The following is a 15,533-nucleotide window of genomic DNA, read 5'->3' as shown; positions in this document are numbered from 1 at the left end:
TGCAGCCTGGAGGAAACAAAATTCAGAAAAAGGAAACAACTCTGGAAGCCCAACTTCAATAGGTGTGTGTGTGTGTGTGTGTGTGTGTGTGTGTGTGTGTGTGTGTGTGTGTGTGTGTGTGTGTGTGTGTGTGTGTGTGTGTGTGTGTGTGTGTGTGTGTGTGTGTGTGTGTGTGTGTGCGTGTATTTGAGAGAGAGAGAAAGAAAAAGAAAGAAAGGAATAAATTAATTAATTAATTAACTGTATAGTATAGGGAATTGTGATAGTTTATGGCTTAGTAAGGAAAATATGACCTCACAAAGTAGACTTGTAAAATGGTTTAAATCACATTTAAATGTAGGAAACGGACCCTGTGTTATGTTGTACTATGGTTTCTACTAAGTTTTTAATTGAGTTTGTTTACTTTCTATTATTTTTACATTTTATTTTGTCTCCTGAACACACCCAACTACTTATGTGAATTATTATATGGTAAATGTGCTATTTCAAACAAGTGAGGGAAAAGATGGTATAGTTTGTAAATTGTATATGATATTTGAGGGTAATGCAGGTGAATTTTTACACAGAGTAAAACTTTGGATGATCCAATATTTAAATATAAATAATAAAAGCATAAAAGTACTTTAAAAACAAGGATTATTATACATAAAAGTGGTGAATGCAACAAGAAGCCGAATTCAGTTATGAAAAAGAAAAAAGAGGGCTGGGAAGGTGGCTTAGTGGTAGAGTGCTTGCCTTGCATGCATGAGGTCCTGAGTTCGATTCCTCAACACCACATAAGCAGAAAAAGATGGAAGTGGCCCTGTGGCTCAAGTGGGAGAGCGCTAGCCTTGAGCTGAAGAGCTGAGGGACAGCGCCCAAGCCCAGAGTTCAGAGGCCCCACAACTGACAAAAAAGAAAAATAAAAAAGATCACATTTGTCTACATAATAATTATCCCTTTTGTATAGTCAAAATGATCACAAATGATGCAAAAATTATTTGTGCGATATGATGCAAAACATATGATAGACATTATTGGAAATATAATTTAGGGGAGTCAGTTGATAAATGTAGCATCAAAATGAAAAACCATTGATGGGCATCTAGCTGGTTATGAATAGCGAAGTGACAAACATGTAAACAGGTTTCTCTAGAGTAAGCTGACTTTAGACAGACTCAAAAACACAAACATGAGGTGGCGTTCTCATATATGGAATTTACCAGCTTCTAAGGATATAAAAGGGTAAAGGATGGGTCAGAAAAGGCAACAGATTGGTGAATCGGATCAGAGTAGAACACATGCATATATGGAATGTGTAATGAAATCCACTACTTCATATGATGAAATAAGAAAATGGAAGACTTGTTTTGGTTGTATTTGAGTTAGCAAAAAATACCATGTAGCTATTACAATGTTCCTCATAGCATTTTTATATCGAGAAAAGGGGGAAAATCCAAATGTTACATATGCTGGACCACCTAACTAATTTTATGGAACATATACAAAAGAAAAGTTTGTGCAGCTGTTAAGAAAAAAGTACACTAAGGGAAAGATGTCTAACTACATCACAGAAGAAAAGCAGGTCACAGAACAGTAGATATAGTGTGCTGTGTGTAAGGAGAAAACCCAAATAATTAATATATGAATAAAAAAATCTGGAGGAATGTATATCAAAATGTTAATAATGGTTACTTCTGGGCAATGAGATAAAGGCAGCCTTTCATTGGTCTGTTACATATTTCTTCATAATTCTAATTTTCACCACGACAACACATTACCTTTGTAGTAAGAAAAAATAAGGATATAAAAATAAATAAGTTCAATGAATGAACCGCTTTCAGTGGGTGGTTTGAGTTGGAAAGGCTTCAGACCGAGCCTGGTACAGTGGCATAAACATGGGCTTTGGCGTCAGACAGCCCTGAGCGGGGCCCCATTGCCCCACCCCCGAGGAAAGCGAGGGAGGGGGGTGGCAGGGGGCTGCGGAAAGGGGCTGGGCTGGGCTGTCTGCAGCTTTAGTCTAGGAGGCTGAGACTTCGAGAGGGACTGAGGGAGAGAGCAGACGCCTCTGGGACTCGCTCGAGGACAAGGTGAGGGGAGTTGTGATTGGGGTTTCTTGGGAGCCAGACACTGGTTCTAACTCCTTGGAACTCACAGTCAGGTAGGTGGGCATTTCTTGCTACACTACTTCAGCTGGAGTAGAGGTGACCTGGAGTGGGGTGTAAGCACTGAAGCACTGAAGACGACTGAGAAAGTAGACAGTTTATGACCTGGACAGTAGAGAGTAACGGAGGAAGAAGAAAGCAAAACAGGGGACGGTGCACGTTAGGTGTGGGACGGGGAACACGAAGGAAGAGGGGAATTTTGAGGGGGGAGTGGAGCTCCAGAGAAGAGACTAGTGAATGCAGAGAGGGGTCAAGCTGTACTGGGGCGAGGGCGCGCACAGGTAATACAGAGGAAGGTGTAAGGAACGGGAAGAGGAATTATGCGGAGTAAATAGGAAATGCGATAAGGGAAAAGAGAGTAGGGAGCTAAGCAGAGGGAATAGGGAGGGGGCATTAGGAATGAGCAGCAGGGAGGGGGAGGGGCAGACTGGCTGGGACAGAGGCCCCCTAGGGAGGCGGAAAGGGGCGGGACCACTTCCGGCCCGGAGCGGGGAGGGCAGTCTCCGAGTTTCAGAGGGGCTTGTACAGAGTGGACACACTCGCGGCTTGGAGGTGGACGAGGTGAGCCGCGGGGCAGGGCTTTGGATAAGAGCCCGTTAGGGCTCGGCCCCACCCTCTGGGATCTGGAGAAAAATCTGCTCTAAGGATCGGATCATACTGGATCCATCTAGCTGAAAAAGGAGGGAGGGGATCAGACCCCTTTTGGCTGAGTTCAGGATGGAATCACTAGTTCAACACTGAGTTGAGGGGGTGTTAATAGGGAAGGGGTGGAACCAAGATGCGTTCTGCAGTAAGGAGGGGGCGTGTTAGGAAAAAGGGCGGGACCTGGAGGCTGTGGACTTGGTATGGTTGATGTGAGAAGGGGAGGGGCCAGGACCACCGGACGCAGCGATAGTTTGGAAGGGAGGCTTGTTGAGGAGGGGGCGGGACCGAGTGGCCATGCAGACCTGGAGAGGGGTGTGTATTGAACTGAGACGGAGAACATTGCGCATGCGGATTTTGTATCGCTAAAAAGGGGCGTGTTAAGAAGGGCCAGCACCGGGCCCGCTGCCGAATGCGCATGTGCACGGTGGACATCAAAGAAAGGGCTTGTATTGGGAAAACAGGCGGAGCTGAATGGGTCCTACGGTTTAGGCGCATGCGCACTATCGACCTGCGACTGGGGGGGCTGCACTGGGAAAAGGGGCGGGGTCCTCAGTGCTGCCGCGCTGGCACATCTTCCTGGAGAAGGGGAGGGTGCGGCCGCAGAGAATTAGGACCTAGACGTTTTGGATTTCTGTGCCTGAGAACCGAGTTGTTGGGGGTGGGGGAGGGGTTGGGGATTGGGGCCCTAGGGAAGGTGAGGATCAGCTTCCAGGGAGCACAGAGGAGAGGACGTTGTTCATTGGGTTCTCCACTTGATCCAGGCCTTCTCTTCAGGCTCAGCTCTTGCCAGGCCAACTTCAGACATGTCTGACACAAGCGAGAGTGGTGCGGGTTCAACTAGCTTCCAGGTAAGACCTCTTTCTCCCCACCACCTTCTCTCTCTGTTGATACTTCTTTCCAGCCCCTATAGCTTCTTCAGATCCCTTGGCACTTCCCCTCCCATCCTCATCCTCCACCCACTTCTTGCCTGGGTGCCCCCTCCCCTCCGTGGAGGGAGGAAGAGAGGGGAGGAGAGGGGAAGAAGACAGAGTGGGCGGGTCCTTGTTTAGAGGCACGGGAGGCCTTGCTGGATGGACCTAAGTGGTCAGAGCACACTGCAGGTAGGAGTCAGCACAGGTCAGAGAAGCATAGTCTTGGAATTTGGGGGGCATTTTGCTTAGTTGGGAGTGGGGAGGCCAGTGAGTTTTCCCTGCTTACTTTTGCAGGCTACAGCTTCTGAAAAGGGCAGTGGCTCCAGAATGCCTACTCTGTTGACAGTGACCCAGAACTCAGAAGTCCCAGAGACACCAAAGGCCTCAAAGGCTCCAGAGGTCTCCGAGGCTACAAAGGGCTCAAAAGCCTCAGGGGTCTCAAAGGCCACAAAAGTCTCAAAGGCCACAGAGGCTCCTGAGGCAGCTACCACCAAGGCCTCACCTGCTACACAGCTGACTGATACCCAGGTTCTTGAAACTGCAAATAAGAGCCCAGCAGCTGACAGCAAGGCCCAGAAGGCTGACCTGAAGGCTGTGACAACACCTGCCACTGAGACCAAAAAGGTCAGCTGTGCGGCTGATATGAAGGCCAATACAAAGGTCCCAGAGACTGAGGCTGCTGCCTCTCAGGCTCTGAAAGATGAACCTGAGCCTGAGGTTGCAGCTGCCCAGGTTCAGGAGAATCAGGATACTCGACCCAAGGTCAAGGCCAAGAAAGTCCGGAAGGTAAGACCTGTATGACCACTACCCTTGCTTTTCTACTCCTATCCTAACACTTGGGTTATTTGTTCTGCAAATATTTAGAAAGATCCCTGTGCTTATCCTGGTCACCAGGGACACAGAGGAATGTGATAGAATTCCTATCTGCAGAGAGCTCACAGACTGCTGGGAGATGAGATAGGAATATACATAGCTGCAATCTGAATGTGATGCCCTTTGTATTTACATAGTAACTGCCTGTGTGCTAGACCTTAAGTAAGGCATATTCATATAGGTTATCTTATTAAAACATAAAAATAACTCTTAAAGTCTCAGTTGATTTTTGTGCTATTACTGCTGCTTGAACTCAGGGCTTGGGCATGATGTCTTAGCTATTTTAGTCAAGGCTGCTGCTCTACCACTTGAGCCCAACCTTCACTTGCAGTGTTTTGGTGATTAATTGGAAATAAGAAAAGCTGACATTCTTTCCTACCTGAGCTGACTTCAAACTGAGAAATCTTTAGATCTCTGTCTCCCAAGTAGCTAAGGTTGCAGATTTGAGCCACTATTGCCTGGCTTAAAAATCTCAATGTTATAGAGAAGCAAGCTAAATCCCAGAAAGGTAAGTGATTTGTCTGGAATGGTCAAAACAGAGCCATTGGGGATGGAACTGTGGAAAGTAGTGAGAAACTCAAGCCTCAGCATGGTCAGTGTCTAGAGAGTCTGGCTATCATTACAGAAGTAAGATTAGGGCAGGATTCCTGAAAGAGATAGTGGGAAGAAGAAGGACAACCTGTTTTACCTGGTGATGTTGAACTTCCTCTCTGTTGATGCAGGTGAAGCATCTGGATGGAGAAGAGGATGGCAACAGTGAGCAGAATCAGGATTCTGGGACTACGGGTGGTCATAGGGTCTCAAAGGCCCTAATGGCCTCAATGGCCCGCAGGGCTTCAAGAGGGCCCATAGCCTTTTGGGCCCGAAGGGCATCAAGGACTCGATTGGCTGCTTGGGCCAGGAGAGCCTTGCTCTCACTCAGATCACCCAAAGCTCGCAGGGGCAAAGCCCGTCGTAGAGCTGCCAAGCTCCAGTCATCCCAAGAGCCTGAAGCACCACCACCCCGAGATGTGGCCCTTTTACAAGGGAGGGTAAGTACTTCATCCTTTCTATCTTGCCTTTGCTATTACCTTGCCTACCATCTTCTCTGTCATCTTCTGGTTTTCTGCAAACATTTTTTTCTTTTCACCTTTTCTTCCACTCTCAGGCAAATGATTTGGTGAAGTACCTGTTGGCTAAAGACCAGACAAAGATTCCCATCAAGCGCTCAGGTAAAGTTCTACTAAATTTTCCCAACCCATGCTCTGGCTGGATTCTAAGGGACATCCTTCACTCTTATGCTCCTGTCTCCTTTCCCAAAGTTCTACTTTGGCAGTGTTAGCATCTCCACTTATAAGCCCAGAACCTGATAATGCTACCTGTGGCTTAGATGACAAAGGATCTATAGCTTGGGTACAGGGGCCACCTGGCATCTCTTTAGCCCCAATGCTTGCAACACTCTCCCCTTGCAGACATGCTGAAGGACATCATCAAAGAATACACTGATGTGTACCCTGAAATCATTGAACGAGCAGGCTATTCCTTGGAGAAGGTGATGGGGCAGCCCTGGGGGATGGGCGCACTGGGGAAGCCATGAATGAAACACAGTTGTACAGTGGCCTTTAGGAGGAACCACAGAAGCTTATTAATACAGTCCCATTGCTGTGCACAGTGGCCTCCATGGGTCACATAACAAGTCAGTGGTAAAAACAGATCAGACTTAAGCCCCCAGCTTATGACTTTTGTCTACTGCTACTGCACATATCCTGTCCTGTGTTTTAGATATTCACTTCCGTGTCTCCCTAGATTCCCAGAAACACAAAGATGAGGTTGATGACAATCATATATTTGTTGTGTGTTTACTGTGTGCCAAGTACTTAGTTTTGTGCTTTATACACAGTCACACTGACTACTCATACATGCAAAACCCTTACGAACATGGGGAGCTGCAGGATGCCCAGGAAGCTCATTAAGACCTAAGCTGATCTCACAAGCTATTCTCTCCATTCACAGGTATTTGGAATTCAATTGAAAGAAATTGATAAGAATGACCACTTGTACATTCTTCTCAGCACCTTAGAGCCTACTGATGCAGGCATACTGGGAACGTAAGCTGAGAAAGTGCTGGGGTGGGAGGGGGGCTTCTGTTTTTATCCATACCAGTACTTCTCCCTTCCCTCTCTCCCTCCATCCTTGGGGATCAGGAAAGACAGGGCCTAAAAAGCCCCTGCCCCAGTTCTTACACATGGCTCAAACCCTGTATGTAGTAGTGGTGCCTGATTATGACTGACTGAAGGATGTAGAAGCCTGGGATGGGGGGCATTCCTGCCATCAGGTTTCTCTTCTCCAGAAACTTTGCAAGCAAGCATGCCTGTTGTTACTTGTCTGTTCCTTTCGAGTGCCTGGCCTGGTCTTGATAGAGTCTAGTTCAAGGGAGAGGGAGCTTCTCTCTCTCTGGGTGTGGGTATGTATGTACTATGATGTTTGAGGGGTAGTAGTGTCATGGAGGCTCTGACTTGAAGTCTGTCAGGCCTGTGGGCTCTGGGAAAGCAAGAACTCACATTGACTGCCTGCTTGTGTTGTACCTGGTTAATTGGCATTCTTCCATTTTCTTGACAACAACCCCTGGAGTGAGTTAGGATATGCTTTTTCCTCTATTGAATCAGAGACTTTGGCTCAAGAGTCTTCAGTTCTTTGCCTTGGGTTACAGGGAACTGGAAGCATAGACTGAGATGCATTCTCCTGTATCTGAGGAATCTGGACAGGGCTAGTGAACTGGCTTGTATATCTTGGAGATGACTCCTACACATAAACTTTCCATCCTATTATTCTCTTAGGACCAAGGACTCACCCAAACTGGGTCTCCTCATGGTGCTCTTGAGCATTATTTTCATGAATGGAAATCGCTCCAGTGAGGGTGAGTGGCTGGGCATGCAGCTGAATGGGTGACTGTGGTCTGAATTCCACATGCTCATTTTCTGTCCCTGTTTCCTCTTGCCTCCCCTTGCAGCTGTCATCTGGGAGGTGCTGCGCAAGTTGGGGCTGCGCCCTGGGTATGATTGGGCTCTCAGCGCTTGCTGTCCATGTTCTCCTTTGGCAAGAGAGGATGGTCTCAGGATTACATCAGTTTGGTGGTCTGGTGGAGCTGGTGGGGGGTTGGGCTGGTTTAGAGGCCCCAGGGTTTTGACCTGGGTGAATTAGGGAAATGTTCTGAACTCTGTCTTCCCTTCTCACAATCTCTTGAGCTTCCGTGGAGTTCCTCCCTATGTTGGAAACTTCTTTTCCATCTTGGAAATGCCTACATGTACACATGGGAAATCCCACAGTTCCAACTGTACTTATTTGTTCTTTTTCTCTCTCTTCTGCTCTCAGGATACATCACTCACTCTTTGGGGATGTGAAGAAGCTCATTACTGATGAGTTTGTGAAACAAAAGTAAGTGTGTTTGGTGTTGGTATGTTCCAGGTATTTTTGCCTGTTTCAGAACTGAGTGATGAAGCCATAATACATGTATGGAGTAGTAGGTTATTTCCAGGCTGATGATGGATCAGGTGTTACCTTTATCATCTCTCCCATGGGTCTTCAGTACCACTCTGCAGGGAGGAATTAGTGTCACCAGCATTGTACACATGTGGAAAACTGATGTTCAGAGGGGTGAAGTCATTTGCTCAGTTGCACAGGTAGGAAGTGAAAGAGTTGTGTTTAGAATGACTGGGTTGTTCTCTGTGCTAATCAGAGCTTCATAGAAATTAATTTCCATAAAATTTCTCTAGAATAGGCTAGGTTTTGTGCTGGGGACTTGACCTATATATCTGACTAGATTTTCATAACCACCTTATATAAGATTACCCACCCATCTTTTACACTTGAGGGCTTAGGTCTCTGGGCAGGGATATTTGAGCTTGGCCCACAGCTGATAAAAGACTCATTTTGGCCTGGAGTCTAGTCTTGTTGACTTCCTGGCCAGAGTCCACCCTATTGTTTGTCTTTGGAGAATATGTGAGCACTCACATAGACAATTAAAGGTTTTGTGAACACACAAATACACGCATGGACATACATCAGTAATATACATGGATCATGCTGCTATTGGATGGCTATTTCCTTCCTTTGGTGCTCTCAGGAATTTTCTATACTGCATCTTTCCAGGGCTCAGCTGTGCCTCCTTCATGTCCCTTTTGCAATGGGGTGTGCTCAGAGCAGAGAAGCTGAAGAATAGCTCCTCTGTTTACAACATACCCAACAGGAATCTGGGGCAGTTGTAGTGAGGGGGCACAACACTTGTGGCCTCCTTATGAGCAAGTGCCCTACAGGTGTCCCCTCTGCATCTCTACATGGCTTTCAGGAAGGGCCATTGGAACAGGGCTCATCATTGTGTGGGGAGAATATTTAGTTGGACTATTTAGTTGGAGAGGTGCCAGCTAGAGCCTCTCTGATCTGAGCATAGTGGAGCTATGATTGGGCTCTTTATTCCTAGGAATAAAGATGTTGAACCTCTCTTTTTAAGGTACTTGGACTACGCCAGAGTCCCCAATAGCAATCCCCCAGAGTATGAATTCTTCTGGGGCCTGCGCTCTTACTATGAGACCAGCAAGATGAAAGTCCTCAAATTTGCTTGCAAGGTAATTGGAAAGTTGCCTGAACTTGGCATAGGAAGCGCATGCAGTGTATCTGGGCTGAGACAGTCTGTGCAGATCAGCCTGCAGTTCATATCTGCACATTCAAAAGCCTGTTAGTTGTCAAGCACTGTGGCAGACACTTTATCTGACACTATCAGACACATTTAATACTTCCAACTGATAACACCACCCTGTATTGCAGGAGAGAAAACTGAGGCCCAGAGAACTTGCTAAATGACATGTCCAAAATAATGGAACTAAGGGTCCATGTAGGGATGGAGTAGTATGTGCAGAATTCCATTCAGCATTTAGAAAAGTGTGTAGTGAAGAGTACATGCTTAAGCATCTGACTACGATCCTTCTAATTGTTGTTATTCCCATTTCAGGTACAGAAGAAGGATCCCAAGGAGTGGGCAGCTCAGTACCGAGAGGCAATGGAAGCAGACTTGAAGGCTGCAGCTGAGGCTGCAGCCGAGGCCAAGGCGAGGGCTGAGATTAGAGCTCGAATGGGCATCGGGCTCGGCTCTGAGAATGCTGCTGGGCCCTGCAACTGGGATGAAGCTGATATTGGACCCTGGGCCAAAGCCCGGATCCAGTCAGGAGCTGAAGCTAAAGCCAAAGTCCAAGAGAGTGGTGGTGCCAGTGCCAGTACCACTACCAGTACCAATGCCAGTACCAGTACTGGTGCCAGCGCCAGCGGTGGCTTCACTGCCAATAACAGCCTGAGCGCCACACTCACATTTGGGCTCTTCGCTGGCCTGGGTGGAGCTGGTGCCAGTAGCAGTGGTAGCTCTGGTGCCTGTGGTTTCTCCTACAAGTGAGATCAGGTATCTGCCTTTGTGATGATGGAAGTACCTTTGCTTTGTGGGGATGGGAGGAAAAGCTGAAGCCTAGGTTGGGGAATAATGGGGACCTTGTGCAAAGATACGGTTTTTGACATTTTATTCCTTCCTCTGTGGTGGCTATCAATTGACTTTTTATTCTCTTTTACTTGTGTTTGCAGATACTGGTAATCTCAGCAGTCTTTCTCTTCAAGTCAGGGTGCACCCTCAGAAACATACTCAACACAGCACTCTAGGCAGCCACTATCAATCATTGAAGTTAACACTCTGCATTAAATCTATTTGCCATTTCTGAGTTCATTTTTTGTTTGTTTTTTGTTTCTGTTGATGTGGGGGTTTTGTTGGGGGGTGGTTGACACATTCTGCTATCACATTTTAACAGGAATTGGGAAGGTTTCCATCTCAGTTGATGCTATGTATCAAGTACTGCTGTCCTTGATCCTGTGATATTGTTGTATTCCTGGAAGCAAGATTATCACAGGTCTCTGGGCTAGGTTGGACCCCATTGCTAGGCTTCAGCCTTTCTGAGGGGGTGGAATCACTCTTTGAAGATGCACCAAGAGGTAAGTTTGGAGCAGAAAACAGAGGTAGAGGAAACTGGACATCATATGTAGACATGAATGAAGCAAGTAAGAGGTAGGTAGTTAAGACAAGAAACAGGAACAAGGGAACATTTTAATGGGGAAAGAGTGCATAGCTTGCATGGCAAGAGCCAGTGGGGAGGGAGAAGCTGGGTCATGACTCATGAAGCCCCAGCCCTGAGCAGGTAAGAGGGGATGGGGAGGAGGTAAGGCATGGAAGGAGGTACTGTCTAGACAGGACTTCAAGAGAGGACTGTAGAAATATATGTAGACTGTTGTAAAACATGAATAGGCTTAGAAAAGAATGAGAGAATGTGAGATAAATTGAGGACAGGGTGGTATTTGCAGATAGAAGTCTCAGTGAAGGCCATGAATGGGGAATAGTGTTAAGTATCCTGGGTGGATACTGCATGTCTGACAGCATTATGCGTTATCTGGGAGGGGCGAGGAGAAAACTAAATTTGAACTGGGGGATGACAAGGGCCAAGTAGTGAGTGGTTGAAGGAACAAAGATGGTAGTTCCTGCAGATGACAGGCTTGGTAGGCCAGGGTATTGGTTGGGCTACCCATATGGACAATCAAATCACCTGGATGATGGCAGGGAGTTGGGATTGAGTGGCTTAGGAGTCAGGTACCTAAATCCCTGCCTGTGATTGAAAGCAGTGTTCTCCAAGCTACACTATCCACCAAGGGACAGGGCTCTCGGGCTATCAGAAACTCATTCCCATATTTTAGGGGATACTGTCCTGCACCTTTAGGAAGCTCTCACCACGTCATCTCTGTATCATCAGGTTCTTCATCACTGGGCTAGTCTGATGGACAATGAGGCCCTTTTCATGGCTACCTCTTCCCACTTGTAGACCCAAGAACCAAAGGAGAAATGTGGATTAAAGCTTAAGAAGTAGGTTTGGGGGGGGGTAAGCCTCCATCAGTGGCTTACACTTATAATCCTAGCTACTGAGGAAGCTGAGGATCATGGTTTGAAGCCATCCAGGGCAGGAAGACCATGAGACTCTTATTCTCCAATTAACCAGCAAAAGTGTAGTAGCAGGGCTGGGAAGGTGGCTCAGTGGTAAAGCGCTTGCCTTGCATGCTTGAGGCCCTGGGTTCAATTCCTCAGCACCCATAAGCAAAAAAAAAGCAGGAAGTGGTACTGTGGCTCAAGTGGTAGAGCGCTAGCCTTGAGCTGAAGAGCTGTGGGACAGCGCCCAGGCCCAGAGTTCAGGCCCATGACCGGACCCAAAAAAAAACAACAAAAAAAAACAGTAGCAGAGCTGTGGCTCAAGTGGTAGAGCATTATCTTTGAGCTGAAAAAATTGCAGGGACTATGCCCAAGGTCCTGAGTTCAAGCTCCAGAATTGACCGAAAATAAAAATAGAAATAAAAACAACCCTCCAACCAGAGTTGCATGGTCTCTTGCCTGTAGCCACCAGTTGAGACTTGTTTTTCACTACTGATGTGGTCTTCACTAGAAGATCTTCAATTGATACCCAGTCCATGGTCTTCTCAAGGTGTTAGGCAGGGCCCAGGGTAGGTAGACAAGGTCAGAGGCAACTTTGGCCTCCGAGGGAGGACTCCCGTGTATACTGCCTTAGGTTACCTCAGATTGCTAATTATCCCTAATGAAGGGATGGGGATAGTGGAGGGTGGTGAGGAAACTCAGGGACTGTGATTTTGTAACAAAAGTTGAGTTTGAAGTACTTCATAGAGTTAAGGGGGAGTCATAGTCATGAAGAGCTCTGTCCTCACGACTTACATTCCTTCCACAGGCCACTGATCTTGCAGGACTCCCTACCTCTTCCCTCCCACAAAGCCTAGAATTTGACAGGACAGAGTTGACTTTGCCTTCCTTCTCAGGCCTTAGAGCAGTGAAAACAGTTGGCCAGAGAAGAATAAGTCTAGTCCATGGCAAAGAGGAGGAGTGTTGGAACATGGCATAGGGGATGGTAGAGCATAGGGACAGATCTTGTTTTAGCCACCATTGCCAGCCTGGATGCCATTACTAAAGTGAATGGATTCCCACAATTTCCAGTTGTTTCTTTAAATATTAGTACAATCAATAGTAAATCAATACAATCCACAAGAAGTATAGATTATATCATGTACTTTTCCCTTGGCTAAGAGTGGGCAAAGCCCCTTGAACTGTTTCTTTACCTATTTATTACCCTTTAAGAAGCCTTTAGACATTTTTGTCCCAACATCTGTGATTTGATTCCTAGTATCATGGATATCAAATCACTGTGTATAGTTATGCTTTGTACATAGAATAAGCATAAATTTTACTGATTTATTCAACACAGGATTAATAATAACTACATTTTTAAGTTAAAGGTTAAATATGAGAAGCTGGGTATCAGTGGCTTACAGCTGTAATCCTAGCTACTCAGGAAGCTGAGATCTGAGGAATGCAGCTCATAGCCAGCCGGGGTAGAAATGTCTTTGAAACTTATCTCCAATTGACCAGCAAAAAGCTGAAAGTAGAGCTGTGGCTCAAGTGGTAGAGTTCTAGCCTTGAGCTGAAATGTTCAGGGACAACACCCAGGCCATTGGTTCAAGCCCTTGGACCTGCACAAAAATAAATAAATATAAAGACAAATCCATGAGAAACCCAGGCATAGCAACTGCCCATTGTACTATGACCCATGGCTTGCTTGGCTCATTGAAGAAGCAGGAGTGTCTGCAGAAAGAACTTGATGGAATTGCTTAGGTTGGATTACCATGTTCCTTTCAGTGAACATTTACCAGAGACACAAATATTCCCACCCAGCCCATTCTGAGAGTACGGTTCACTTACTTCTTGATATATGGACAGGCAAAGCAATTATTGCTATTCTTTGCACATCATGTACAAAGAACATTATTACACATTATTGTATTATATCATTATCAGTTTTCCAATCTGTTTCTTTGTGGTCTCTGGCTGTCTGGCCTGACTTAATCCATACCGGCATTGCTCAGTGCCCCTGGTCAGGTTGCTTTCTAGTTAGCAAGATCTACCAGATGCATGGCCCCTAGTAAGATTGCCCTAGCTTACTTCCTACCGGAGTCAACTTCCAGCTAGTTCCTGCTTATTATGTGGGGCCACTAAGCTCCTAGGCTGCTTCTTTAGGAAGCTGAGTAACAGGAGCTTGCACAAAACCCTAAGGGTGAACTGAGGGATAACAAGCAAGAATCCAGAGAAGGTGTCACTGGGAGGTGGGTCTCCTGTGATTCATGGCCTTCAGAACCTGTTCCAGTCTGATCTTCTATAGACCACTGTCCGTTTATGATGGAAGCAATGCCAACATTGGTTGCCAAATTTAGCGTTTTGTGGATCAGACAAAAACACAGGTTGGGTGGCCCAAATTGTGGGGTCACTTGGGCTCCCATCATTAGGTGTCCAAACACTGCCAAAACACAGTCATTGAACTTTGTTAATTATCATCAGGTGCCAGAAACTGTTTCTCAAAAAGAGAGTAGTTATTGGCAAAAACAGCTTGTGCTTTTTTTGGGGGGGGATGTTGCTGGGAATTGAACCCAGGGCTTCATCATTGTTAGACAAACCCTGAGCTACTTCCTAGCTGAAGCTTATGCTTCAATTCTCCCACTGGAGCTTGTCATAGGATCTGTACAGCATTGCAGCCTGTCTGCCAGATATTTGCTCAACTCAATTTATTCATTCAATTACTATGTAATATGATGCTGAGTTTGCAGCCCTGTGTTGTGTTCAAGACTGTTCTCTAGACATGGTTTGAGTCCAGGGCAGGAAATCATGACAGAACTGAGAGAAGCCATGAAGGGCTACAGGAGGCCAGAGGAGCAGGAGATCTGTTTTCCTTCTGTAGATAGTTGTGTTATTAGTCACCAGTGGTGTTGATGGTTTGAATGTGATATGTCCTTCACAGGCTCATGTGCTGAAGGCTTGGTTGCCAAAAGATGAATATTGAGGAAGTGATTGGATCATGAAAACACTAACCTCATTAGTAGACTAAACTTCTGGTGGATTCATATGTTGATGATATTATTTGGCTGTGGTAGAAAGCTGAACTAGTTGGAAGAAATGGTTCACTGGGGGCATACCCTGGAAGGATATATATTGTTCCCCAGCTACTTGTCTCATTCACTCTGCTACCTGACTGCTGTGAAGTGAACTTTCCTCTGCCATGCCCTTCTGCCATGATATTTCTGCCTTGCCACAGTCCTAAAAGCAATGGAGCCAACTGTCTACAGACTTAAACCGTAACCCCAAAGAAATGTTTCCTGCTCTTATGTTTTCACAAGTGTTTTGTCACTGTGATAAAAACGAACAAAGATCATGCCAGATATATGAATACAAATACACACAGTTCACATTACCATCTACAAATAGAAGCATTTATTATCTACATCAGCAGTCAGTGTGCATGGGCAGAAGTCTTTGCTTAGGAGGTAGGGCACATGGACGAATCTAACCAGCTCCCTTAAATCATCCATGTGAGCTCTCAGGTGCAACCCTGTTCCTCTCTGGGCAAATATCCTGGCCTGTAAGATGCTATTAGCTTGGTCTCTGGCAAGCACCTAGACCATTAAATTCCCTTGTATACAGTAGGTTCAACATGAGTGAGCACAACAGCAATGGGAGTGCAGTCAGTGGGAAAGTACTTTCAAACCAGACCTGGTCCAGTATTACTGTGGGAATGAGGATTGTGTGGATACAAGACACTTGTATAGACATGGCCACATGTCCAGCCAGGCTCTGATCTGTGTGGGCAGGGCCAGAGCTAGTTCCATCCAAGAGAGCCAAGAGTGCATGTGGTATCATGAGACAAAGTGATGCCTCCTGTGGCCTCTCCCCTGCTCTGAGGAGTGGGAGGATTGGAGGTCAGATCAAAGTCTGCCCTGACAATCTGGAAGGAACAGGAGGAGCCCTGAGGACTGAGGCAGTGCTGAGCTTTGGATAACTCCCTCCCGTCCAGCTGAG

At 46.3% G+C, this 15,533-nt stretch overlaps 1 protein-coding gene and 1 non-coding gene across 3 annotated transcripts; both read left to right on the top strand.

Annotated features, from left to right (window-relative positions):
- Nucleotides 1-2,019: 2,019 nt before the first annotated feature.
- Nucleotides 2,020-10,308, top strand: Maged2 (MAGE family member D2). Of its 2 annotated transcripts, none has more exons than XM_070040390.1 (13): nucleotides 2,020-2,069; nucleotides 3,551-3,637; nucleotides 3,995-4,486; nucleotides 5,296-5,604; nucleotides 5,721-5,784; nucleotides 6,025-6,104; nucleotides 6,566-6,660; nucleotides 7,390-7,469; nucleotides 7,563-7,605; nucleotides 7,925-7,987; nucleotides 9,060-9,174; nucleotides 9,558-9,998; nucleotides 10,175-10,308. In XM_070040390.1, the coding sequence occupies exons 2-12, from the start codon at nucleotides 3,593-3,595 to the stop codon at nucleotides 9,990-9,992; spliced, it is 1,821 nt and encodes a 606-aa protein (XP_069896491.1). In that variant the 5' UTR covers nucleotides 2,020-2,069; nucleotides 3,551-3,592; the 3' UTR covers nucleotides 9,993-9,998; nucleotides 10,175-10,308. The 2 variants fall into 2 exon arrangements, with proteins under 2 accessions (XP_069896491.1, XP_069896492.1); XM_070040391.1 differs by lacking the exon at nucleotides 2,020-2,069 and adding an exon at nucleotides 2,635-2,705.
- LOC138840587 (small nucleolar RNA SNORA11) lies at nucleotides 8,738-8,867 on the top strand. The gene has a single exon (XR_011376147.1). It is a non-coding gene; the product is annotated as a small nucleolar RNA SNORA11 (small nucleolar RNA).
- Nucleotides 10,309-15,533: the final 5,225 nt, after the last annotated feature.

This window comes from Dipodomys merriami, unplaced genomic scaffold, assembly GCF_024711535.1.
Source record: "Dipodomys merriami isolate MVZ:Mamm:240054 unplaced genomic scaffold, mDipMer1.0.p SCAF_3, whole genome shotgun sequence".
In the NCBI taxonomy this organism is placed as follows: domain Eukaryota; kingdom Metazoa; phylum Chordata; class Mammalia; order Rodentia; family Heteromyidae; genus Dipodomys; species Dipodomys merriami.
The sequence above is the reverse complement of the archived record's forward strand: the minus strand, read 5'-3'. Positions and strand labels throughout refer to the sequence as shown.